This window comes from Aspergillus puulaauensis, chromosome 8 (genome assembly GCF_016861865.1).
Source record: "Aspergillus puulaauensis MK2 DNA, chromosome 8, nearly complete sequence".
NCBI classification, from domain to species: domain Eukaryota; kingdom Fungi; phylum Ascomycota; class Eurotiomycetes; order Eurotiales; family Aspergillaceae; genus Aspergillus; species Aspergillus puulaauensis.
The window spans coordinates 1,525,240-1,551,713 of record NC_054864.1 but is presented as its reverse complement, the minus strand read 5'-3'; the positions used below and the strand labels follow the sequence as shown (position 1 = coordinate 1,551,713).

At 48.6% G+C, this 26,474-nt stretch overlaps 8 protein-coding genes across 8 annotated transcripts; 3 read left to right on the top strand and 5 right to left on the bottom strand.

The window, feature by feature from the left end:
- Window positions 1-346: 346 nt before the first annotated feature.
- Window positions 347-3,479, top strand: APUU_80604A (heterogeneous nuclear ribonucleoprotein HRP1; the record flags this gene model as incomplete). Its single annotated transcript, XM_041696904.1, has 6 exons — window positions 347-390; window positions 446-730; window positions 1,939-1,979; window positions 2,048-2,211; window positions 2,277-3,285; window positions 3,343-3,479. 6 exons carry the CDS (start codon window positions 347-349, stop codon window positions 3,477-3,479), a joined length of 1,680 nt encoding a protein of 559 aa, XP_041562487.1.
- Window positions 3,480-4,399: 920 nt separating this feature from the next.
- APUU_80603A (U4/U6-U5 snRNP complex subunit PRP6) lies at window positions 4,400-7,403 on the top strand (the record flags this gene model as incomplete). Its single annotated transcript, XM_041696903.1, has 3 exons — window positions 4,400-4,782; window positions 4,890-7,188; window positions 7,257-7,403. The coding sequence occupies 3 exons, from the start codon at window positions 4,400-4,402 to the stop codon at window positions 7,401-7,403; spliced, it is 2,829 nt and encodes a 942-aa protein (XP_041562486.1).
- Window positions 7,404-8,442: 1,039 nt separating this feature from the next.
- Window positions 8,443-9,908, bottom strand: HFI1 (TADA1 family protein; the record flags this gene model as incomplete). Its single annotated transcript, XM_041696901.1, has 4 exons — window positions 8,443-9,089; window positions 9,157-9,265; window positions 9,338-9,612; window positions 9,692-9,908. The coding sequence occupies 4 exons, from the start codon at window positions 9,906-9,908 to the stop codon at window positions 8,443-8,445; spliced, it is 1,248 nt and encodes a 415-aa protein (XP_041562485.1).
- A 392-nt stretch (window positions 9,909-10,300) lies between these two features.
- APUU_80601S (uncharacterized protein) lies at window positions 10,301-13,725 on the bottom strand (the record flags this gene model as incomplete). Its single annotated transcript, XM_041696900.1, has 6 exons — window positions 10,301-10,404; window positions 10,460-10,621; window positions 10,672-11,736; window positions 11,801-12,197; window positions 12,262-13,599; window positions 13,666-13,725. The coding sequence occupies 6 exons, from the start codon at window positions 13,723-13,725 to the stop codon at window positions 10,301-10,303; spliced, it is 3,126 nt and encodes a 1,041-aa protein (XP_041562484.1).
- Window positions 13,726-13,999: 274 nt separating this feature from the next.
- Window positions 14,000-15,987, bottom strand: AIP1 (WD40 repeat domain-containing protein; the record flags this gene model as incomplete). Its single annotated transcript, XM_041696899.1, has 3 exons — window positions 14,000-15,733; window positions 15,828-15,916; window positions 15,972-15,987. The coding sequence occupies 3 exons, from the start codon at window positions 15,985-15,987 to the stop codon at window positions 14,000-14,002; spliced, it is 1,839 nt and encodes a 612-aa protein (XP_041562483.1).
- A 454-nt stretch (window positions 15,988-16,441) lies between these two features.
- APUU_80599S (mitochondrial 37S ribosomal protein bS18m) lies at window positions 16,442-17,169 on the bottom strand (the record flags this gene model as incomplete). Its single annotated transcript, XM_041696898.1, has 3 exons — window positions 16,442-16,645; window positions 16,719-16,951; window positions 17,031-17,169. 3 exons carry the CDS (start codon window positions 17,167-17,169, stop codon window positions 16,442-16,444), a joined length of 576 nt encoding a protein of 191 aa, XP_041562482.1.
- A 359-nt stretch (window positions 17,170-17,528) lies between these two features.
- APUU_80598A (putative mitochondrial respiratory complex I chaperone (Cia84)) lies at window positions 17,529-20,026 on the top strand (the record flags this gene model as incomplete). Its single annotated transcript, XM_041696897.1, has 2 exons — window positions 17,529-19,738; window positions 19,855-20,026. The coding sequence occupies 2 exons, from the start codon at window positions 17,529-17,531 to the stop codon at window positions 20,024-20,026; spliced, it is 2,382 nt and encodes a 793-aa protein (XP_041562481.1).
- Window positions 20,027-20,468: 442 nt separating this feature from the next.
- On the bottom strand, window positions 20,469-23,966 carry GDH2 (glutamate dehydrogenase (NAD(+)); the record flags this gene model as incomplete). The annotated part of the gene is made up of 4 exons (XM_041696896.1): window positions 20,469-20,502; window positions 20,563-20,663; window positions 20,736-23,569; window positions 23,645-23,966. 4 exons carry the CDS (start codon window positions 23,964-23,966, stop codon window positions 20,469-20,471), a joined length of 3,291 nt encoding a protein of 1,096 aa, XP_041562480.1.
- Window positions 23,967-26,474: the final 2,508 nt, after the last annotated feature.

Here is a 26,474-nt window from a genome sequence, read left to right as displayed (position 1 = left end):
CAATGTAATTTTGGTGGAAAGGTCTCCAACTCTCACTTATCTCAACTCAACCTCGTCCATCGCTTCTTCTCTTCCTCTTTCCCTGCTTTCATCATTCCTTCCATATCGAGCCCTCAACCTCGCTGCTCTCACCCTTTCGACTTCTTGTTCCCACTTCTCAACTACGTCCATTCATTCATTTCCCGCTGTTCTGTAATTAATTACTAGATTCCCTTTTCCGACCGGCTCGCCGTCAACTTCGCTGAAGAGTCTGACACCGTCCTCGCTGTTCGCATAAGCGCCATTGCAGCCGAACCAGTTACCCTATTCACCTTTTTAACATAAATAAGCGCCAAGTTTCGTAACTATGGCCGAACCAGAGGACGTCGAGGAAGACCTCTTCGCCGATTTGTATGTTGCTCCACCGTCACGTCGACTTATCTATCTAACCTACATTGGTCTATAGGTATGACGCGGATGAGACGACAAACCAAACAGCCCCCACTGGTGGAGCACCGGTATCTTCTAACCCCATCTCCTCGGATACGCCTGTCCAACATTCAGGAATATCGGCTATTCAGTCTGTCGAAGGTTTCGGGAATGAGTCTGAAAGCGGATTTGGTACTTACCAGACTCCTTCCTACGAAGGAGGATATCAGAATGGGAATACCTTGGACTCCGATTTTCACAACCATCCTACTGGCCCTGTAGGAGACTCGGAGCCTCAGGGAACTGGTATCAAGGAAGACGGGTAAGTTTGTCTTTTCTTTTCTTTTCTTTCCTCCCTCCATTGGATGTACCCTTGAGTTCCGTGAAACCCCAAATACGTTGTTGCTTCTTTGCTTGAGGCCATCAATGGTACGAGGCCGACGCTATCAACTGGCTCGTTGGAGACGTTTGGGTGGTGGGAAAACTCATATGAGTGTATCATCATGCAACACTGTTCATTCGGTGTCTTATATATACGATACATGAAGAACGATCTACATATGGCCGAGATAGTGGTCCATGGAGGAAATTTGTTGAGGCATGAGAAACTTGCGGGAGCGGAAAGACTGGAAAGATGGGCATGGCTTTGCGCTCGGGTCATGGGCTTTGGTGGGAATGGCCGTTGGCACTGGAAGGCACGAAGCCGTGTCCGACTTTGGATGAACAGCAATGCAACCAGACAGATTTCGATATGGTGGGAGTCGGGTTCCTCTTCTAGCAATCAAGTCTAGTGGGGGGTTTTAAACCAGCGAGTCAGCGTCAGTACGGCGATAACGGGAGGCATTTGTCGAAATCCTAACTATGCCGGCCCCAATTTCGAGCGACTATAGTACAGCTGATGCTATATAACCCCTTTCCGGTTTTTGATATAGCGCCGCCAGCGAGGAGTAGCAGCCTCAACTGGTTGGGAGTTATCGATCAGTTTACCTAGCTTCGGACTCCATAGACAGCAGGCAGAGATACCTTGGTCAGTGAGACAGAAGAGAACAATTGACTTATTCCGCCGGGCATACCTCTTCATTGTGATCTGTCAGCCGCAGACTCAACCGGACCCTGGAGCCCGTCGTTTGGCTTTCAAACTACTGGGGCGACCTGTAATCCAGTGGCCGTGAATAAAACCGAAATAACACCGCCCACGCTGGAACACGGACTCTACCAATTTACAACGTCGATGGACATTTGCTAGAAACATTGACTGAAACCCTTGGAGGCTACGTTCTTGGCTGTTCGGTCCCAGGAGTCATTTTACCAGCGCCATTTTAAGATCATGGACCATGAATAACTAAGTGGTATCCATGAAATTGGACATCGAAGTTGATAAGATATCTTTCCGACGTCATGGACCATCAGCTGTTGCTAGCCACATATTGAGCCCAGCCGCTGCCATTTGCTCTTTCTTTTCTTTCTTTAGCTCGTTTTGGCATTCTTCTATTATGGGATTCGCATTTACTAATGTGCTGCTCGCCATAGGAAAATGTTCATTGGTGGATTGAACTGGGAGACAACGGATCGTATGTACCGTCCGTGGGCTAGTTTAGCCTTTCACAGGAGATATGAATATTCTAACCTCCTAGGCTAGAATCTTTGAAGGAGTATTTTTCGCAATTTGGAGAGGTCCAGGAGTGTACCGTCATGCGTGATAGTGCCACAGGCCGGTCTAGAGGTTTCGGCTTTTTGACCTTCAGAGATCCGAAGACGGTGAATACTGTGATGGTCAAGGAGCATTATTTGGACGGGAAAATCGTAAGACCTGCGCACTTGGTACACCGTCCTGTTTACCAGCTGACCTATGCTCACGTAACTTCCAGATTGATCCGAAGCGTGCCATTCCACGGGATGAGCAAGAGAAGACAAGCAAGATATTTGTAGGAGGTGTAAGTCAAGAAGCAACCGAACAGGATTTCAAACAGTTCTTTATGCAGTTTGGTCGTGTGATTGATGCGACCTTGATGATTGACAAGGATACTGGTCGTCCTCGTGGGTTTGGCTTCGTCACATTCGATAGTGAGGCTGCTGTAGAAGCAGCTCTTTCGCGCCCTCTGGACATACTTGGTAAACCCATCGAAGTTAAGAAAGCTCAGCCAAGAGGCAACTTACGGGATGATGGGGATCGCGGACGTCGTGGTAGAGACTTCAGGGATGGCAGCCAGGGTGGAACCGACAGTTCGCCTCAGCAAACAGGTGCCCAAGGACAAGGCGGTATGCCCGCTGGACTCACTCCTCAAATGATGGCTCAGTATTGGCAACGCATGCAACAGTACTTTGCTTTAATGCAACAGCAAATGGCAGTAGCTGCCGCTCAAGGCCAAGGAATGGGCGCGATGGGAATGGGTGGCATGAACCCCGCCATGATGCAACAGATGCAAATGAAGCAGATGCAGCAGATGCAAATGGGGAATAATCCTCAGTCACCAACAATGAGCCCTCCGGCACAGAGCCCGACACCCCAGACAATGCAGAACATGATGAACCCCGCCATGATGCAGCAAATGCAACAACAGATGCAAAGTCAGAGCCAGGCAAATAATATGGCTGGACAGATGGGTATGAGCGGCAACGGTGGTGCAAACATAAATATGGGTAATAACTACACCGCTCAAGCCAGAGGAGGGCCCGGTTATAATGCTCACGAACAAATAGCATTTGAGCAACAGAAGTATGAGCAACAGCAAGTCCGGCGAGCTATGGAAAACCGAGGCTTTTCCCCCTATCAGCAGGGCGGACCGACCTCGTGGGAGGGCATGTACGACGAAGTGCCCCAGCCCAACATTCCCACGGGGCCTCAGGCCATGAATCGATCTGGTAGTATTGGACGTGGTACGCAGTTGAATTCTCCTTTTGTTCGCTGTTTGTATTTAGCTAACTTGGAGATAGGTCAAACTCCGCAACCGCAAGGTGCTGCACCCGCAAACGCCCCAACCGGTCCCAAGAACGCTGGGAAGCCTGGCGCGAACTATCGTGGAGGAGGACGGGGGGGGCATAGGGGCTTTCATCCCTACGCGCGAGGCTAAACTGTTGGGTTTGAAGAAAAAGAGCACGATGGTCATCCTTTGGCGCCGTATGTTGTCCGCAGAATACGATTTCTTTTTGTCATTCATTTCGTTTACCTTCAGTTTTGTCTGCCTTCTATTTTCCAGGTTGTCCGTCAAAAGACCCACTTCGCCTCTTTGCTTACTTGCGAGCTTAACTATGCTACGTACAGGGCTAGTTTTGCGGAGATACTGGGGTGAGGACAGTGAAATGCTGAATAGTCCTTACCAAACGATAGCTTGGTTTCCGTCAACAAATAAAAATATCATTCTAATATTATGAAGTGTTGCAGTGAAGTAACAGCCCAGGCTAGGTTGTAAGCTTATTAATAAGTTACTTAGTTAACTATATACTATTATAAATAGCGCGAAGAGGTACCTATTTTACTAGAATATTAATAACTACTATCTGTTAATTAGCAGTGTTTATTACTAGAGTCGTTCCGATTGCTATTACTATTAAGAAGTTATACTAAGGCTATTCCCTTCCTTCCTTTAACACTATTAACTTGTAATGCTACTTAAGCCGGGTTAATCAATATTCAACTAACTGGCCTGTATACGTATCAGTCTACTTCGTACATACAAAGCCCTTTACAATCCCCACGCATACGGGCGAATCGAAAAACTATAAATACTCCGTACTGCTGCTAAACCTCACCATAACAGGCAGTAGCAAATACTTTTATTCCCTGCCACTTACGGGTACAGTGGCGTGACAAAAATATTGATAATCGGGCCACTGTAATATTGATAATGCGATAAGATTGCGGAACGGAACTATTCTTTTGCGAGCGTAGCGTCTTTGATCAACAAAGCTCGGCTCTCAAACGTTCAACTTGGAATACCTTCGCCAAAGGCCTTGTTCTTGATTCCACCCTATCTCCAAGGCCGTGGTCAATATGGCGTCCGGACGAAAGGATTTTTTAAGCCAACCGGCGCCCGAAAACTACGTTGCTGGTCTAGGCCGTGGTGCGACCGGCTTCACCACTCGCTCGGATTTAGGTCCTGCAAGAGAGGGTCCCACCCCCGAACAAATACAGGCAGCCCTTGCAAAGAGAGCACAATTGTTGGGGGCCGCACCCCCGACGGCTTATGGCGCATCCCGAGAAAAGGGAAAAGGAGAAGAAAAACCGGCGGAGGAGGAAGAGGATGAACGGTTCCAGGATCCCGACAACGAAGTTGGTCTTTTTGCGTACGGCCAGTTTGACCAAGAAGATGACGAAGCGGATCGCATATACAGAGAGGTAGATGAGAAGATGGATAGGCGACGCAAAGTACGAAGGTTAGTGATGTCTAGACCCCTTTTGCTTTGCTATGAAATGATTTGTTCATCGGGGTCATTCCCGGTTTCTGGACAGATGACCGACTTTGTACCTTCGCAACCTCTAGGGAAGCTCGAGAACGCCAGGAGAGGGAAGAGTATGAACGCAAAAATCCCAAAATCCAACAGCAATTCGTCGACTTAAAACGCTCCCTCGCCTCCGTATCCGAAGACGAATGGGCAAACCTCCCCGAAGTCGGTGATCTTACGGGTAAAAACAGGCGAGCGAAGCAGAGCCTACGTATGCAACAGCGCTTTTATGCAGTGCCCGACAGTGTTCTCGCGAATGCGAGAGAATCCGGCCAGTTCGATACAACTGTTGCTGAGGATGGTTCGCAAACCGAGGCCCATGCGGCTGACGGGGCGGACGGGATGATAACAAATTTTGCCAATATTAGTGCTGCTCGTGACAAAGTCCTTCAGGTCAAGCTTGACCAAGCAGCTATGGGTTCCTCCGGAGACGCCGCTTCTGGTAGTGCGACTAGCATCGACCCGAAGGGCTATCTTACCAGCCTCACACAGTCAGAACTTAAAGCGGGTGAAATTGAAGTTGGTGATGTCAAACGTGTGCGCGTCTTACTAGAATCGGTGACGAGAACGAATCCTAAGCACGCTCCTGGGTGGATTGCACTGGCGCGCTTGGAAGAGCTGGCTGGGAGGACCGTGACTTCCCGGAATATCGTTGCGAAAGGATGTGAATTATGCCCGAAGAGCGAAGATGCGTGGCTGGAGAATATTCGACTCAATGAAGGCCACAATGCCAAAATTATCGCCGCAAATGCGATAAAAAATAATGATCGATCAACTCGACTCTGGATTGAAGCTATGAGGTTAGAGTCGGAGCCACGGGCGAAGAAGAATGTTCTGAGACAGGCGATTCTTCACATTCCCCAGTCCGTCACTATTTGGAAAGAAGCTGTCAATCTGGAGGAAGACCCGGCGGACGCGCGCCTTCTACTAGCTAAAGCGGTTGAAATGATACCCCTTTCTGTTGAGTTATGGCTTGCTCTTGCACGCCTAGAGACCCCTGAAAATGCACAGAAGGTTTTGAACGCTGCGCGAAAAGCCGTCCCCACGAGCCATGAGATTTGGATTGCTGCTTGTCGACTTCAAGAGCAAATGGGGACTTTTAACAAAGTGAATGTGATGAAGCGAGCAGTCCAATCATTGGCGAAAGAAAATGCTATGTTAAAACGGGAGGAGTGGATAGCTGAGGCTGAAAAGTGTGAAGAAGAGGGAGCAGTTCTCACATGCGGTGCCATCATCCAGGAGACCCTCGGATGGGGCTTGGATGAAGATGACGATCGGAAAGACATTTGGATGGATGACGCAAAGACTAGTATTGCTAGAGGGAAGTATGAGACGGCTAGGGCTATATATGCGTACGCCTTACGCGTATTCGTCAACCGTAAATCAATCTGGGTTGCAGCAGCAGATCTTGAGCGCAACCACGGCACCAAAGAGGGGCTGTGGCAGGTCCTTGAAAAGGCAGTGGAAGCTTGCCCTCAAAGCGAAGAGCTATGGCTACAACTTGCAAAGGAGAAGTGGCAGTCTGGCGAGATCGATGAGGCTCGGCGAGTGCTCGGCCGGGCATTCAATCAAAATCCCAACAACGAGGATATTTGGCTTGCCGCAGTCAAGCTGGAGGCTGACGCACGGCAAACAGAGCAGGCTCGAGAACTTCTTACGACAGCTCGGCGCGAGGCAGGAACGGACCGTGTGTGGATCAAGAGCGTTGCCTTTGAGCGGCAATTGGGTAAAATAGACGATTCCCTTGACTTGGTCAACCAAGGCCTCCAATTGTACCCGAAGGCCGACAAGCTCTGGATAATGAAGGGCCAAATCTATGAGTCACAGAATAAGCTCCCACAAGCTCGCGAAGCATACGGAACAGGCACTCGAGCGTGTCCTAAATCGGTCCCTCTTTGGTTACTGGCATCGAGACTGGAAGAAAAGGCTGGTGCAGTGGTCAGAGCCCGATCAGTTCTTGACAGAGCCCGCCTAGCCGTGCCAAACAGCCCTGAGCTGTGGACGGAGAGCGTACGAGTCGAGCGCCGCGCAAATAATATCTCTCAAGCCAAGATTCTTATGGCCAAGGCGTTACAGGAGGTCCCTTCATCTGGGTTACTGTGGAGCGAAAGCATCTGGCATCTAGAACCACGTGCACAGCGCAAGGCTCGAAGCCTGGAGGCAATTAAGAAGGTGGACAACGACCCTATCTTATTCATCACCGTGGCACGAATTTTCTGGGGAGAACGTCGTCTGGAAAAGGCAATGACTTGGTTTGAAAAGGCCATTGTGTCGAATAGCGATCTTGGTGACGCGTGGGCTTGGTATTATAAGTTCCTGCTGCAGCATGGCACCGACGTATGTTACTTTCCTCTCTTTCTTTCCGCACCTTTGAGGAAGCCTCATTAATGTGTCTTTGTTTACAGGAAAAACGAGCCGACGTTATTTCGAAATGTGTACTGTCCGAGCCCAAACACGGTCAACTTTGGCAATCGATAGCCAAAGACCCAGCCAATGCCTACAAGTCCACCGAGGAGATTCTCAGATTGGTTGCTGATAGTCTCATCCAATAAAAAGCTTTTTGTCTGATGCTTTAAGCTTCGTTTTCTTTTAGACGCGGTCATAATGTACCATTCTTCCTACCAGCATAAGTTATAGTCCGAAATGGCGTTTTGGGATTGAAATAAACGGGAACCTAATGAACAATATTACGAGTTACTTTCTAAATATTTCCACATATCGAATTATTCAGTACAATGGACATGCCTTTTTGGGAGAGATAACCCTGTACAGGTAAGGCGCTAATCTATTATCTACAGAGGGTGAACATGGCCCAAATGGCAGCCTATACATGATCTAAAAGAACTACCCTGTACTCCTGAACGTCTATGATGATAAATCCAGGGGCTAGCTTCTTAGCTTGTCTCACCTACCCGCTTGGGTATATCATCCAAGGCGTAATGCGAAAACTTAGCCATACAAGTAGACATCAAACATGGCAACTGGCCCTGAGTTAATACAATGGTCAAGTTTACCACGACCATAGGTATATAATACAATAGCGCTTATTGTAAAGAACGAAAATTGACGGTAGTAGACAACATATTGTTGGCATACCTAAACCGCGCCCCAAATGCCGTTTCCGCAGCCAAACTATATATGACCAACTAAGCCATGGGTATCGAGTAGTTGCTGCGCATCCAGAATCCTCGTATTTGCTATTCCCGTTTGCCTCCCATTTGTGACGCGTTGGCAAATATGCGGTAGGCAGTGGAAAACATAAGACCCTCTCACTCGCCATGTCGATCTGTGTTATCAAGGGACGGTGGCGGAAATGAAATGGCTGCGAAAAAGGGTAACAAAAACAAAAACAAAAAAGTAGAATAGAAAATATCCAACCCTGAAAATGCAATAAGTGACAAGCCATATTGGTGGCTTAACCCCAATACTCCCAGGACGCCGTTCGCCTCTCAGGCCGTGTTGCTGCAGCCATTGACCGTATCTGGACTAAAGTTGGTAACATATAAAGGAATAAATATATATGATATAAAGGGGGAGTAGGGGTATAAAGGCCTCAAAAAGGGTAAAAAAGGTTGAGGGTGAGGAAATTAGTTATGAGGCCATTGATAAGCACTCATCTAGTAAAGTGCCTAGTTGGTCGTGGTCACCCAGCGTAGCGCCCTCCCAGCCTAAATCTATTTCATCCACCTCCATTTCGTCGATCACACTCGGGGGGCGGGTGTTATCTATATCAGTGTGCTCTCGCCTGTCCGCTTCTAATTCGTCTTCGAGATAGCCTCCCATGATCTGGTCCACAAGTAAAGGCATGTGACTCAGAACTCCGCTTCCGATTTCTAGTGACAATCGTAGATCCCGAACACCAAGAGCGCTGCGAGTGCTGGCTTCCTTGGCCTCGACGGGAAGCAACCCAGTGGCCCCGTCTTTGGCAATCTCACCACGGGTGAAGGCCAACTCTTCCCGCTCAAGTTGTTGCTTATATGACCGTTTCATCATGCCATTGATAGTACCAGATGGACCATTGGATCTTGTTCGGGAAAAGACAACTGATAGAACCTCCTTAACGAAAGTTTCCGTTGCTATTGCCATGAACTCGGCACATGCCACACCTGCACCGTTAACGACTGACTCTTCGTAGCAAATAGGCGTCATCCGCGCGTGTATTGATTCAGAATCTGGGAATTCGCCGGTCTCCGATGCCAATGGCTGTGCATATCGCTTTCGAACTTCTAGTTCCCAATCTATACCAGCAATCATATGGATAAGCCTCATGTTGGGGAATAGGGCGTATACACAATTCAGGCTTACTTGTCATATTCAAGCCTCCCGCACTTGCTGGGACCTGGCTTGGTAGCTTTATCTGTTTGGCCAAATGGTACTCTTCCAATTCATTGCGTCCTGTCTCATGAGGATCGCGCTGGCAGGAAACACATAGTTAGATTTTTGGTGTATGCGATACGGACACAGCCGAGTATCACTGTTAACATACCTCTGGAATTGCTTTAATCCGCCTGCGATCTCTTGGAGGTAACTGCATGATCTCCGTTTTGAGTCGCTGCTCGGCGGCATCCCCAGAGGTTGGTTTCGACACAACAGACGGCTTGTCGTTCGCCGATACCCAACTAGCGACCCCATGATCGGGAAGATCCCTTGTGAGGTTGCCAATGATCGCGCATACGAAATTATTGTGTAGGTGTTCGGTTTTCTGGTCGGCACATATTATCTGATCGATGCGCGATGCGAGCTCATCTTGATTTAACTGCCCTGTGGAACAAAAGAAAGACATTCAGTACACCGAAGAAGTAAGGCTAAAGTAAGGAGATCAATGTTCATGGTCACATACCTAACAGAAAGAGCGTGGTGGCTTCCTTGTACTCAGTCCACTTGGGGCCGATAGCGGCTTTCAGTTCCGTGTAGATAGGCTCCAGGTCCAGTCGCGGCACTGATATCAGGGCTTTGGTAGATTTATGCGTTATTCCATTTGGAGCCGTGCTTTTTGATGAAGTGATGGTGGCGGATGCAGAGTCCGTTCGACTCAGAGCCGCTGGGTCGATCTGCATGGTCGGGGATGTGAGGCTCGCGGAGGCGCGACGGGCTGCGCGAAGCCGAGAGGGCGGATAATCAGAGCTTCATGAAGGGAAGGCCATTCCAAAATACGGAATATGATAGGTGTTGTGCAGGAGATGATGGAAGTGCGCAAAAATCGATGGATCCGGAGCGGGGAGGATTGCAGAGATGGAAGAAGTTGGATGTGGTCGATGGAAGGAGGTCCGAAATAATTCTGGGGTTTGTTCATAACTTGAGTTCGCTCCCCGCCTCCAATAAATTCATACAATAGGTAAATTCACATAATTCACAAACTACGACAATCAGGATTAATTGGAGTTACTCTAACATCGAACACCCTGAGTATACAGGAATAGCTGAAGAATGGAATTGAATTATTTTAAATCTATGGATATAGTTTGACTGCATCCTCATCAAGAACCCCGAAGAGTCGTCCGATTTCCTCTGATATCCCCTCAATCTCCTTCGACAACTGCCCCGTCACCAGCACTGTTTTCTTGAAGTTAGACATGTCCAGGGTATACGGCGATAGAATAACACATACCGTAGGCGTAAAGCAGCGAGTAATCCTCGTCCGTCGAAGACCGAGAAACTTCCAGGTCTTTGCGATAGTGGAAGAGGCGAGCGAGAAGCCGGTCTCGCGCATTCTCAACATTGGGTAGGTTATCATTCAGGGGATACTCTAACTTCATGGAAGAAGCCATGGCTCACAGGGAAGTTAGTTTAGAAGCAGGCAGAGTATCCGGAACAACTCACAAGACAATAGATGGCTAATTCGGGATGACAGATGTTGTCTCTCTGGGCCCGTGTAGTTAAGAATGGCCAATTCTCCGTTCGAAGAAGTCATATTCTTGGCTAGCTCCAGATTCATAGCAACAAACGAATCCACCATGCTCCGCGTTCGCCTAAGGAGATTGGTGTAGACAGCATCTGGAAACGCTTGCTTGAGCTGAAACTCGGAACGCGCAGAGGCCTGAAGAGACTCCAAATGCGCTAGAAACCTCTCAACCTCAAGCTTATCCCTAACGCTCATGAATTCAGTCGACTGCTTGAAACTGTGTGCTGCAGACAGTGGGCCGGATTTCCAGATCAAACTCATTCGGAGCCATAACAAGGCGAGGCCATCCTTTAGTCTTTTCCGTGCGCTAATGGGCCATATAAACCTTGTGATGATGATGCCCCAAATGCAACCGGAGAAAACCGCCACAACTCGATGGAGAGCGATCTCAGTAATGACGGGGCTATCCCCTCCCTCGTCCTTGTCATCTTGGCCGTCTTGTTGGGTAAGTGAATACGCGTATAAGACGGAGAGATTGTATGTAAGCATAATGAAGCGACCCATTGGGCCTTGACGTTTAACTATTATGATGTAGGACGTCCAAGTGGCCATGAGCAGGCCCAGAAATGCGAGAGCAAACACATTACCGGCAGTGATATACCAAGAGAGGATGGCACACACCGCACCGAGGCATGTACCGAGGAAACGTGCATATCCGGTGGTGTTAGACGATCCGATTGTCATGGAGCAGACTAACATGTACGATAACAGACCCCATTCTCCTCGCCAATGTGAGTAAAATGGTCGAGTTGATGGGATGAAGGAAGGCAAGGCATATAGGGCTGCGCCAGTGCCGACCTTGATTGCGAATTTCATATCATCTCTTCGGAACACGCGGACGGATTTCCAGATTTGGTATCCAAGCCTGACTTTCGCGGATGGCTTTCCAGGTTTAGAGGCATCACCCTGAGGGTTTGACCGGATATGCACGGGTTGAGGAGCAGCAGCTCCTCTTAAGGGGGTTGAATCAATCAGCGATTGATCTATACTTGGTCAATAAAGGATCGTTGCTTAGCACCAAACGGTCAGCATTACAGGTCTACCTACCGGATGATTTTAGCCTCCGCTCAGGCTCGCTTTTGCGCCAAAACTTTAACCAGGTCCAAGACTTGCCATGCGGCTGTTCTTCGGACTCGAGCTGTAGTTCATCCAGAATGTCGAGTAAGTCTTTTAGTTGTTCGCCAAATTCTAGCAGCGAGAAGCTAAAATGCCCACAACTAGCGGCAACCTCTTCCAAGTCTGCTTCAAGCTCTACTGTTTTAATCTTGAAGATTTCCTTCTGCCGGTATATCGTTTTTAACGCTTCCTCTCGAGATGTTTTATAAAGTTCAAGAGCACGGTCGAGACTGGTGCGGAATCTGCTATCGATGGAAACTTTGTAGTGCCGATCTGGCGCAAAAGGTATTTCCTTGAATATTTCCTTGAGCGTAAAAGCGAGGGACCTCTGTTTACCGTCAGTACATGACCCGCATGCCAGTACTGCCCCAGATATCTGCTGCCAGACTCACCATAGAAGGCCCCAGATGGTCTATGAAAATGGCGAATATATCAGCAGGAAGGAGGGCTAGGCTGGCTTCGGATTCAGAAGTCTGCCTACGACTTAGAGTTGGTCTAAAGAGGTCAGGATCCGATGCTGCTTCTTCTGGTCTCTCGTCAATCGGTTCAAGGTAAGCCCGATCCTCGGGTATTGACCAAGGGCTCATCGGCCTGCGAGGGTCAATTCTGTGATATGGTGTCTCTATATTTGGAGCCTGTGGCGGCTCAGCAAGTTTGGTCTGCTTTAGAAGCTGGAATTGTAATGAAGCAGCACTGCGTAAGCCTCCCATATTATGGGTAATATCTTGTACCCAGCGAACAAGATTTTTCTCCAAGCGGTACTCCTTCTCAGTGCCTCCAAAAAAGTGTTCAAGTTTAGCTTCTTTGACGAGGGAGTCAAGCTGGGCGTAGGCTTTTTTATGCCGGGCGGCCGCATCAACAAATTCTGTGGCCTGAAGCTCCTCTTCAGAGCCACTCAAGAAGCTCTCTGTAATAAGAGCTAGCATTGTCGCCATGGACTCAGTCACGCTGGTGAGGTTAGACCGCAACTTCTTTCGCGCGGAGATAGGGAAAATAAGGAACGACACGGCCATAGTAGCACCGACACCCATAACAACCATCTTCAAGACTTGGGAAATTTTTGCAAAGGACAGATCCCCAGCTTGAACCGCGCCTTCCTTCGTTAAGACACTAATCGTGGAGAGCGAGGCCAAAGAGCACGCAACATTGACGAGCGGATCGCTCAGCCTTTGTTTCGTCCATCCAATAAACCCCAATCCACCCCCACAGAAAACAATAAGAACTATCGCGTGTCCTAGTGGGAGCAAGTCCAATGTATCTTGGAAGAACATTTCAACGCACATACTAGTGACTGAAATGAAGGCCGTATAGACAAAGGCCAGGAACGCACAGATCAATGCCTTAAACATACTCCCCTGTGATCTAGCTGGATGGAAATAAACTGTTATGGTCGCGACCATATGCTTGCCATCCTGGCGACCGAGAAATGCTGCCAGGACTGGAACAAACGTCGCCAGAGACCCAAGCAAATAGGCTAGGCTGCACTTTAGGACACCTATTCCAAGCTCAGATAAAACAAATTGCCGCAACGAGTGACAACCATCCCAAAGCTTTGTTTTTACACGTGGAATGAAGCTCTTTGGAGAGGGGCGAATCTCTCCTGAGAGGAGTCCTCGTCGTTCTTCATCATCGGCATGATTATTATTGGAATCGAAGCGCGGATTTCGTAGTTGCACTAGGCCTTTGAGACGTTGGCCGGTTTTCGGGAGAATAAAAGTCGCTTGGCGGAGCTGAAATCAAATATGAAGTTATTAGCTAGGTGCTTTCACGCTACATGCTAATAGCTCGCGACTTACCTTCTGAGAGCGGAGGAAACGTTGCGTGTTGGCCGACGAGTTCCCAGACGCAGACGACATGTTCTCATCTCATCTTCGCCGACACTTTTTTAGCTCTCTACAGGTCCAAGGTTTGTGCTGCTGTCGGTGGTGAAGGAAATCCTGCACGTTGGGACTGCGACTGACGACATGGTCGGAGCTTTGATCAGCTGCATTCAAGTTCCGCCCAACCAAAATATAAGTACATGAGCTCGCTTATTGCTACGAGGTAAAGTGCCTTTGGAGCACGCACCCTAGAAAGACAACTCTATATTTCATGCACATACACTATAAATGCCTGTATGCCTGCCGACGACTATTTCAATCCCTCAATCTGCCATACCTTAACCGCAGCATCAGCTCCAACAGAAGCAATCTTGGAACCACCAGCAATCCAAGCGACACCGTTGACACCCTCTTTATGAGCGTTGGACACCTGCAGCCAGTCACCCGGAGTGGCCAAGCTCCAAACAAAGACGTTGGTGTCCAGCGCCCCACTAACGATGTGGTTTCCGTTGTTGTTCCATGCAATGGAGGTGATCCGAGCCGTGTGTGCCGTCCAGCGGTCATTCACCAAACTGCCATCGGCAACTTTGTATACAAGCACACGGCCCCGTGAATCACCGACAGCTAAGTTAGAGCCATCAGGCGAGAATGCCAGATATGATACCGCATCGCGCGATGCCTTGATATCTCGCTTCGGAGTCAGGTTAGACCCAGAAATGTCGCAAAACTGAATAGTGGAATCATCTCCCCCAACTGCCGCCACGCTGCCATGAGCTGCCACAGCAGTAACGGAAAACCTCGCCTTGAAATCGCCCAGTTTCTGTCCATCCTTGTGAATCTCAACACTTTCGGATGTTGCCACTAAAACGTTCGCATCCCCGGCGGCGATCCCTTTGGGCTGTCCAGATAGCTTGGAAGAGCTCCCTGTATACGTTTTGGCACCGATGTCTATGGAGCGAATGGTGTCATCCCAAGCAACGCTGTAGATTCTCCCAGCGCCTTCTTGTGTTGGTACCAGGCCTGCGACATACGACGAGGAACGATCTCCTTCGATCTCCTCCGCTGTTCCTGTAGGGACATCCCAGCCGCATACCCTGCCATCGAAGCTTCCAGTCCAGAGTGTTTCACATTCACTGCCCGACCCAAATGTAGTCAAAGACGTAATATTCTTCTGATGGCCCTGAATAACTTGCCTCGGGTTAGGCGTCCCTTCAACAAGATAGTTAAGATCGCCGCTCAACGACAAACTGATAAGGAGACCATCACTCCTTCCTGGAGGCCAAACCACACCGACTTGCTGATCTTGGACATTTGAATTTCCTTCTCCGCCAATGTTCCAGCTCTGGGTGACTTTGCCTGCTTCTGCATCCCAAATTTTGACGGTCTTATCGGCACTTGCAGTAACAAATTTACGCGAATCCTTCGACCATGATACCGCGAAAATGCTTCCTTTGTGTTCGCCTTCTCCGATCTGGCCCTTGGCCTCACCGGTCTTACCATCATATAACCAAATCCTCCTGTCAGCGCCAGCACTGACCAATGTTGAGCCGTCGGGGCTGAAGCCAACACCATAAATATAATTGGTATGCTTGTCGCGGATTCCAGTGTTAAACTTGAAGGGCGCTCCATGGTAGAAAACCACATTCTTATCGTCACCGGCGGCAGCGGCACGCAGTGGCCGCTGTTGGCGAATCGAAACAGCATTAATCTGCTGAGTATGTCCGCGAATTTCGCCCACGGTATTTCCGCTATCCCAAGTGATACAGTGGCCGTATCTTTGTTTTCCATCACCGACGGCGATAATACGCTGTGAATCACCGTCCCAGGCGAGATCGTTGATTCGGCCATTGACAATGCTATATTCGCCCTTGGTGATCCCATCACCCATACAATCCCAAACTCTGACTATACCACTAGCATCTCCGCTAGCAACATAGAATCCAGAGGGTGCAAAGCGCGCGACTGTAGTCTGCACCTTATGCTCGGTGTATTGCCGCGCTAGAGCGGGCTCATCGATTGAGCGAAGGAAGATCGATTTATTTGACTGTTATGGGAATCGTGTTTTGAATCAGCTAAATGTCCTTGTATTTCCACTCTCCCTTGGCGCAAAATTATGCAGCAGAGCTATTATGACATACTGCATATGCGAGGCGCTCGCCTTTAGCATCCGACGATAGCTGGGTGGCTTGGCCCCTCACAGTGGAGGGGCTGGCGGCCCAGATAGACTCTAAGATCGGGGATTAGCAGAGCACGTTGCAACAAGGTTAGTAAAAGCGACTGACCATTTGTGATTGCCATGGTGGATAGCTATACGGAACGATGGGTACAATGGAGTTGAACAATTTGAGATGAAGCAGGGTGAAGAAGGCGGGGAAGTGGAAGGCAGAGGGAGCTGGAGCTCTGTTTACCCGCTCGTTGGTGCCTGGCCCACTGCTTGGATCGTCATTGTGTGCACAGCCAGCGAGATGTTTCGAGGAATTAAATATATTTTAAATATATTTAATTCCGAAACACGGAGCAGAAGCCTGAGGCGAAAACACTCGTACATTGTTTGATTTTATTGGGTTTATATGGGATAAATTACATGTTCATGGTCCGGATATGGTTGATATAGTACATTTCTTCCTGGTGATGCCAGCATTCATCATATAATAAAAAGAAGAGGTAGAGGAAGTTATGACACAAAGTCAACGCGAAAACGGCCGGACAACATATCGGGGTTGCATTCAAAAAAGTTCTATCATCTCTTCTCTTAGAAACCACCGCCGCCTTCCGACTTCCATTTGAGCTCAGCGAGGATCTCTGGGTGACGATGTACGCTTGGCATAAGGCCAACGCCAATTGCTCTTCGAATTGCCTTCGCAATTTTTCGTTGGTTCACACCACGTAGCCCGGTCAGATTCCTGTGTTTTATGCGGCCCATCTCGGTCATGTATTCGGACATGATGGTGAAGTTCTGTAGGTAGAGATAAACAAGTTAGTTTATATCCCTGACCCTGCAGTTTTGTTTTCGTAAAGCAAATGCGTACCTTGTAGACTGTTAAAGGGTTGAGGTTGACGGCATCAAAGACGTCGGTGGTCGGAGGACTGCGCTTCCTCCACTTCATCATCTCGGCAGGACTGAGGTCATGAGGAGCGTAGATATCGCCAGCCTTCCACTCGCGCGTTTGGAATTTCTCTATAGCTCGACTGTCGGCCTGCGCCCTCTGGTCCTCGATGAATCTTTGGCGGTTTACTCGCCGCGACGGCAATCTTCCGGAAGCTGATTTTGGGACGCGTTAGTGATAGTGTGCGGGATATATTTACTGTCGAATATAGCACGGAATAGATATTACACTTACCGGGTCCTGGTTTAGAAGGTCGTAGGAGACTCTCCAGGGCATTTGTAGCGTTGGAAGATGTTGAATTAAAGCGACACATGGACTGCACAGCTGGCGCAAAAGTCCGTAGTGGGGAGGATGAAAAAATATGCAGAGACATCTTGTTTACTCGGCTCTTAAACACGAGTGTTTAATGGTAAAAGCGAAGTAATTGGAGTTTGGAAGTCCATCAGAAGATCCGCGGGAGAAACCATCGGATTTCTGTTCGGCGCGCCAAGAACTCCGCATGAATAATTTCCAAGTTGGAGCTTTCTCTCCTCGTTCCACGCCGTCCACTGTCTCTGCTCGGTTCTTCTGTGCCTCCTTTTAATATTCGATTGGGTTTACTCACGAGATTGCAGCTACATCGCTGGATCTCTCTACGTCAAATTGGAGTCGATATCATCCAAGCGATTGCGCCGATTCAATCCATTTGGGTGGTTGCCAAACATCTGCCAACTACGAGCTCTTGCGTCCAACATGCAGTCCCAGCTTACACGAAGAGTCTTCCGAGCGATTATCAACAATGAACCTTTATCATCGTCCCGATGTCGGAATCGTTGTTTACATACTGTTCGACAGTACCGACCTAGGAGAGTGGCCCCTGGGCCCTCTAACTTTCAACGACGCGGGTTGTTCGCTTTCAACTTCAACCCCCCTACAGCTCCACCGTCATCCACGTTACCTTCTGAGGCTGGATTAAAACAAATGAGAGACCTGTTTGTGTCATTAAGGAATAAAGATAGAGTGCCAGAGAGTGAGGTCCTGGCAAAGGCTTTCCAAGAATTCTTCGAAACCCGGGCGGGAGAACCGGGGGTTATAACTCAATTTCAGGCGCAATTGTTCAGTACTACATGGTATCATTTACAAGCCCTTGAGGCTGACCTGGAGCCAGAAGACTGGCAAAGAGTATTCTCCGATGAGAGCGTCGAAAACGTGTTGGACGTGTTATCTAAGGCTGAATGCTTACCGTATGCGCGTGGCGTAATACGAGCCTTTGCCCGCTCTGTATTTCTTGCGCGAAGCCAGCATCCCGAGTTTCCCGGGAACAGAAGCAGTTTGCTTGCCATTCTTGCCTATATCGATATACAGGCCCTCTATGGTGATCCGAATGAGGCACAGCAAACCGTGGAGAAGTTTTGGCGAAGATTACGCAAATTCAGCCCTTCGCCTTGGCTGACGGTTCTGAAAGGGTTTGCAGTGGTTGGTGATAGGCAACGGATTAAGCATATTGTCAAGAATCTCGACAAGAGTGACATTTCTTTCAATCCAGCCTCGCAGGAAGAATTGGTTCAGTTCCTGATTAGGGAGGATCACTTAGATGCAGTGAAGCTGCTCTATGAATGTCCATTGTCTGGTGATCAAGAACCCAATCTATCGACAAAAATTGCGGCTACGAAGTATGCTATATTGAAAGCTAATACCGCATGGGCGCAATCTATTTTCGAGTCCATTCTATCCCACCCCATATCAGAGACAATTGGGATCCGACTTCTTTGGGATGCCTCTCAAGGGAAAAATGCGTTGCAAATCGCGGCACTTGTCGATTCCCTGACAGCAAGGGAACCGGACTTGGGGGCATCTCTCACAATCTCATGTGTGAACGACTTGATGGAGTATGCGAATTCCACCAAAACCCCGATTTTGGCTTCTGAATGTATGGAATTGGCCACTGCATGGGGCCTTGTTCCCGATTCGCAAACCCAATTGCTGCATCTGGAGTCACGGATTCAAGCTGGTGATCTCACGGCTGTGTTAAAGTCTCTAGAGGAGATGGAAACCATAGAGCCAACGAAATCCAAAACTCTTCCTCTGATGAACAAACTCATTACAATGCTCTGCATTTCCAAACCTGATGATTCCACTTTCGATCACATCTCGTCCATTCTAGAGCCATTGCTTGAAAACAATGTGCGCTTAGAGGCAGAAGCGCTGGCAGCAATAACCCACATGCTCCTTTACAACCATGATTTGGAAGCTCTTTCCGAGCTACTCCGGCCTCGTCTAGGTTCTTACGATACAGAAGAGAGAAGCAAGATTCGGAATGCTTTGACAGACTTCATACAAGATCCCAAACAGGAAAGTGAGCCGGCCTGGGAAGCGTACATGCTACTACGGCTCGCCTTTCCGGAAACTGGGGTTAGCATGCGAACCACAGTCATGACCTCCTTCTTCCAAAGAGACCGAAGCGACTTGGCCTTCCTCGTCTTTGGACACATGCGCCAGGCCGAGCATTTTTCGCAGCGACCAAAACCAGATACTTACGCCCGATGCTTCCAAGGGATCGCCCATACCCGGGACGCAAAAAATCTCGAGCTAGTCCATAACATGCTCAAGCTTGACACCGAAGTCGACTTGAACACTCGCCTACTCAATTGGTTAATGCTGGCATACGCAGAATGCGAAAAACCCGAGAAGAGTATGCAGATTTTCCGGGATATCCTACAGTCCGAGGAAGGTCCATCGCAACGCACAATCCTTTTTTTCTTCAAGGCTTGCGAGAAACACCACAACGGCACGCATGAGGCAATAAAGATGGTAGAGAAGATGAAAATACTCGAGATTTCACTCGACCGCCGGTTATACACGGCCTACGTGGAGGCTCTGGCTGCACAGTGCGAATTCGACCTCGCCACAGAAGCAATGGACGCTATGAAAGAAATGACGGGTTACCCTCCAATACCGGCCACGTAAGGCTATCCCCTACCATCTATTTATGTCTTGTTTTCCTTCCTCGTTCGCCCCCTGCGCGACATTAATATTGAAATCTGAAGTGAAAAATATGGCGCTAATCTGTTGAAACTAGAATTGGACACTTTTACAATGCCGTTCCGTACCAACACTGGAAAGACGAAGTCGAAAGGTGGGCCAAGACCCATCATCCGGACCTCTGGGCCCAACTAGAGGAGGTCGAACGTGTAGAACATGAAGAGGGTCTCAAGTTCAAACTACCTAGAAAAGACTTGCCCAGCCTCTGATCAAATGTTTGATGACCACCCTCAATCGGGGCCCATCCGTCGTTATATGAATATAATAGCATACCATATCATATGCCTTGATATCGAAGCTATATCTTTCGTTATATAGATTTGAAGGAGCGTAATTGTGATTGGGAAAATAGGATCGTCAGGCTACCTTGCCTCTGGAGTTGGAATATTTCTCAATCTTGAAACACAACCCTTGTTGATAATATCATTCATCCTGCTATTTCTATGAACACACATGGTCTTGTATTGAAATAATCATTAAAATTGTAGTATCGTGACTTTTCTGTATTTCCCAAACAGGAAAGCGGGGTGGGTGTAAGGTCATTAAAAAAAAAGAAAAACCCATATTCGTAACGCTGCAACTGTACATCATTGTGGGACCGAAGGTGTAGTTATGGAACTAAGGTAGCTTCAGCCGACTGTCTAAACAGACTTATGCTTGGGACTGTGCAAGTCTTTTGGTCATGCTGTAGTTGATCTGGTTAGAAACATCCACTCAAGAACGAGTACAACGAATGATAACTTACAAGTTAAAGAACGAAAATTGGCTGGGACCACTTCCGTATTGATAAACAAAGCGGCTGGCAAGGTGGCTACCGAAGATAGCCCGTAGATAGTTTTCAGGAACCTAGATGGTTTGTTTGTCAGTCACGTTTCCCGATTGTTATTTGATGGTTTAGGTGTGCAACATGCAACTTACCCGGCCAAGGATTGTCTCAAGCCCGATCTTGTCCAGAAGCAGCTTTGGCAGGGCATCGCTGAGAACAGATCTGCGGAGCTCAACGTTATCCCACAGTTCTGTCTTCTGTAGCTCTTCGTCAAGCTGTGTGATGGCCACACTGAGCCTGTCGCTCAGAACACTGCGAGGGATCCCAGTCTGTTCATGCTCACGCCAGATTGCCTCAAACTCGAGGGTGGCATTTTCCTTAATGACTTCCTGAACCTGTTTGACGTAGGTGTTGTAAAACTCTGGAACGGTGCCATCTTCTCCAACACACATATTCTCCACGAATCCTTGGTCATCGAAGGAAAGGGAAGCGAGGACTTCCAATGACGAGGAGGTCACACCGCCTTTATTGGCGGAAGCATCTTTGAAAAGGATACATCCGGCTTTCTCGAGACGAAGCTTGCTATCCTGAGTAATAAACAGATTGGCACCCTCAACGATGTAAGGGATAGTTGATTTGCCGTTCTCAATAAGCTTTCCAACGGTAGAGAGATCAATTGATTCAGGACGTCCACCACAAGGTACAAAAGTGTCATATGGTAGTTCCTTGCGAAGGTGGAACAGGTTTCGGAAAATCATTCCGTTGTGGATAAGCTCTCCATTTGGTAGATGCACATTGCTCTCATCTACTAGTACTCGGTAACCTTCAGGTGAGAGCTTGCTCACATCGAACTCAGAGATTGTTGTCCGCTTCTTCGCGAGTCGCACGAGTTCATCATGGTTAAGACCCTGTGGATCTACGATGACACCAGACCCGTCAACAATTGCGGTGTACTTCTCATTAGCCAGGAGAATCTCGTTTGAGCCGAGGTCACCGTCGGGTCCACCAGTTTGCAGTTTTCGGATAGTTGAGGGGTCAATGTTGAGTTTGCGATAGATCCCTAAGACATATTGGCGAACAGATTGAGTGGTCATGCCATATGTATCGTGAGGAATTCCACCCAGACGGGGGCTCTTGCCGGTGAAGAAAGACTTCCACCAAGGAGCACCACGGTTGCGAGCATGTTCGGTGGCCCAGTCGACCAATTCCGCTGTATTTTCGTCGGGGCCCATGAAAAGAATTTCATCCCTTCCGTGCAAATCGACAATGGGATCCTTGATACCAGGGCTAACGGGTGGTAGAAGGAGGTCCAAGATACTGTCAATGTACTTCTCAAAGGCAACACGTGCTTTATCTTGGTGGTCCACGTCTAAAAGGATTACTCCCTTTGCTCCACCCTCTGGGATATCCTTGTTCTTGCGTTGCTGTGTATTGGCGAGGTTGTAATTCTCGTCGAAAAGTGAGCGAGTATTAATGCTGTATGCTTCCTTGTTTCGGCTTTTTACAATTCGAATGCCGCCTCTAGCAATATCTCGGAAGCGGAGATGGAATCCTCGGAATTCAGAACTGATAATCAAGAACATTCCATATAGACGCTGAGGGTACTCGTGCTCTGGAAGGAAGTGTGGGTCAAGTCGGAAGCTAAGAGCCACCTTTGTCGGTGTGAAAAAGTTGGTCTTGAGGATCGAGGCGTTGAACACACGGAAGGCACTCATGACCATTTCATCATGTTCATTAGCAGCCGTGCTTGAGACGAGCTGCTTCAATTGTCGACTGTCCAGCACCTGGTCGACCTGAAGACGTAGGTAACTTAGGGTAGGGAGGAAGTCATCCTCGGCTGGGCCACGGGTCTGCACATAATGTGTGTTTGCAAAGTCAAGGTAGAGTTTGTGAATAAGGTTTGGGTACTTGTTCACAATTTCCGCGATATAATCAGAGGTAAAAGTCTCGGTACGCAGCCTCTTTTTGATCTTCGCCAAAAGCTCCGCGTGTGCGCTGTTATTCGAGTCTAGAAGGTCGGTTAGGGACGTATATTCGGAGCCAAGACGGTTCAGGAATTGTTGAACAAACACCCATGCGCAGTGCGCATAGATGGTTTCTTGCAAGCTAAGACGTCCGCTGGCAAAATGATGCTGGAACTTATTTTGAGGAACACAGTATAGAAGAGAAATTTCCTTGATGATTTGATGGACTGCGGCCTCGATGGGGGGGAACTTGGCCGCAATCTCTGCATTCTTCTGGGGGCGCAGGTAAAGTGATATGACGGTGATTCCGTTGGAGAAATTCTCCAGGTACTTCCGTGAACTTGTGAGGCGGTAGTAGTGGTATAGATCAGAAAGTGCGCTAAACAGTCCCATGGCGGATCCCTGGCGGTACGCGATAACGAGACGCTTTTCGCGAGATTTTTCGATTTCAAACATCTCTATGACGGGGCCAGCCCGAGCAACGGCATTGCTGATTATTTCCTGATAGACAGCCTTGGTGTTGGGTGTCGCTTTTTGCAAGAACCTCTTCTCACCGATAACATCGATGTTCGTCTCTTGCAACCCCGGGTTAGGGTTGGCGAACTGGCACTTATACACGAAGTAGCAGCGGAGCTGCTGGCCGTCATCACCAGGGACCGGAGTGGGCGAACGGAAAGTTTCAACTCGGTAGCTGTTGTCGTGAGTCGAACCGTCAATGTATTTCTTGTCGATTCTTTGCTCGTAACCAGGGCCACCGGCACTTGAAAAGCCTGGCTTGCTCGTATCAATGTAGACAGCATGATCTTCAGCTTCCTTGTCTAGACGTATTTCGAGTTTCTTATCATCACGAGCATATGCTGCGACCTTGGCAGCATAAAGGGAGAGAATCTGCGTGACAATTGCGTCGACAGTTTCTGTCTGGAAGTAGGTGTCATCGATTCCGAGCTGGTTGTAGAACCACTCTGTTTCTCCCACGATGAATTCCGCAGGAATGAAACCTTTCTTTTCCAGCTGGTCCATAACTATAGTCACGCGGAGGGGTTAGCAAAACGGGTCGAGATCAAGGTATCTGCTGTGTATGCGAGAGCCAAACTCACCTTGTTCCATTTGATGTTCTTTACCCTCAAACTTGGCAGCTATATAACCTGGATCCTCCTCAGAAAGAACTCGATGTGGGCTACCCGGGATAGCCAGGTGAGTCGGCTGAGGAGAAGGAAGGCGGGTGTTCGCTCCAGCCACGCCGTCAAGGATCTTGTTGTGTGGGTGTCGCTGGAAGCCGATTGGCGTCCCGGCGCCTGACGAGGCGCCATCATTGCTACCGAAAAGCTTTGGGGCTGGCCGGACGGGCAGTTTATTAGATTCATTGCCGTTGGCATTCACCTCAGGTAGCGATTGAAGGGAGGATGCGGGAGACACCATGACGAAGAATTCGAGCGGCGACTCTTTGTTGAAATGTTCAATGTGAGAAGAAGGGGGGGGGTGGGGCTGCAAGTAGTAACCGATAAGTCCAAGGAAAATATAAACATGAAAATGGAAAGTAGTTATATGGAAGGAGAGGAGAAACAGGGAGGGGTTAGAGGGGTGGCGGAGAAGGCGAGCATGAGCTTGGAGAAGCTAAGCACACCGCAGCTATGGTGTAGATAAGAAGGATACACAGAAGGATGCAGGCATCCTAGCAGGGGGGAGATAACAAGATGCACAACAAATAGGCGACTCACCGATTCAACAAGGGATTGATTTTGATGAGCAATTTGAGATCCAACTTTTGCTTAAAAAGCGATCCAGGAGGGAGTATGAAATATGACGAAAGAATGGATGGAAGCTTATCGGGAAGGCGAATGTGACGGGATCCCGATCGTGATGTTAGGGCAGCACGAGTGAAGGAGTTTGCTTTGCTCAAGACCCTAAGTCTGAATCATGAAAGGCAAAAATGGATAGGGCGCAACAACTGGGGGTTATCGAGTACTTTATATAACTCCAGGCTGTGGTCTGGTTGACCCTGGAGAGTCATTTCCAAAGAGTATAGTAGTATGTGCGGCGTATTTATCGCTGTATCAGCGTTACAGCGGCGGTCCCTTTCCGGTGCTATGCGCGATCAGCCACCTCAGGTACAAAGCCGGCCCGGCGAAGCGGTCTCGACCTCAATGCTACTAATAAGGCCTTGATCCTGGACAACGCCTTGAAAACTTCACAATTTCTTTAAAGCCAGGCTCATTGTGTTATTTATAATATCGCAATTGTGACTTTCAAATGTTACCCTGATTATTTCTCTCTATCCCAAGTTTCCAGACTCCAGAGACTGTCTTGACTCTTGAGTCTTGTCAGTACGTACGTACATTTACAGTGGGGCCCAGCCCCAGACCCTCTAGATATGGTTAGTGAGTCTTACCTAACTAACTTTCGGCGTGCCGTGAATTGAAAAATACCGCCGAAGGAAGGCGTGATTGGCTGGCCGGTGCTAAAATTGGAAGAATTGCCTCAAACCAAGGCCGTCACGAGTAGCTCAACAGGATTCTCGAAGGCACGATATCGAAAATCGAAAAAAAGAACCTCCAAGAGGTAAGAGCATCCTCATGGCATCTTCATCTAGGCAAACTATCCCGGGTAAAAGGGGCCAGGACCGGGCTAGATGTCAAAGACTTTCTAATACAGAGGGCTGAACGGCCACCGCTTCACAAGTTCACCCTCATGATTCGCAAGAATGAAAGGCCATGATGAGGCATGAGGCCCAATCAGCTGACTATCTGAGTCTTGTGGTCTGGTTTCCTCCACTTAGTCGCTTTGAAGACCTGGACGAGGTTTCTAAAGCGGAATTTCGGTTTGTCATGATGGCTACTTACTTGCAAATCATTGCTGCTTGCTGCTTGACTTCATCTGCATCCCTTAGTCCTCCTGTGTAATCATAATGGCGAAGAAATCAGAAAATGCCTCATCTGTAACATCATGGTGATTTCCGCTTGGTTTGTCGGCCGTGCAATCCCAGTGCGGAGGCGGCCATGGAGGTTTCTGTTTCTTCCGATATCCTGTCGATACTAGATAGGGACTGAGCTCAGCAGCCCAGTATCTGCGGGGACGGCCGATCTCGACATGTGTGCCTGGATCCGAGGCGGCTGGCTATCCTCGATCATTGCTAGTGTTTTGCGGGGTGAAAGAGTCCTCACTCCTCAAGCCTGCCATGGGCCCCATGGAGGTTCACCTCCGCCTGCTCCCCTCAACCCACAAATTCAATACTTCTACCGATACACGCTACCCAAATTTTTCATGGAAAAATGCCGCAACCCCTGGGGCTAACTATTACCCCATCGAAACTTCTTCTGCCAGAGACCGTTCCCCAACATATCCCCATGCAGGAAATAATCAAGGCGAGGTGGGGTTCGTGGTCGCAATTCCTGCATTGGAGCGCTCAGAAGTCTGGGCGGATGAGGTAATAAGTGTAAAACCGCAGCAGTGAAGACGTTATATTCGTTATCCCCTTCCCCATATGTCCACTTAGTCCAGCAGGCGATTCCGACCCCAGTCCGTTCGATGTGGTCGAGGCGTCTCATGGTTCCCCAGCGATGACGTAGTTTGGCCCGCGTGGTGAAAAACTCGACAGTCACATTCGTCGAGCCAAGAACTGGCGAACAAGACGTGATCGTGGAAGAACCCTCATGAAGCCGAGCAAAACGCCCCCGATTTGCTCTTTGCGCCGTTACCGTCAATGTAAACTGTTGTCCAGCACCCGGTCAAGTGCGCCAATCGCCTTTCAGACTAAAGAAAACTCTGTTGCGAATTGAATCCTTACCCTAGGTATTGCGTGCTTTGAGACTCAGAGATTAGTTAGTTGATGCCTCTTGTCTTGGTCAACTAGACTAACTAACTACCACTCTGTAACCCTCGGGCTGGTCTCTTACATACATTATCAGTTGGTCGAAATTGAAATTGCTG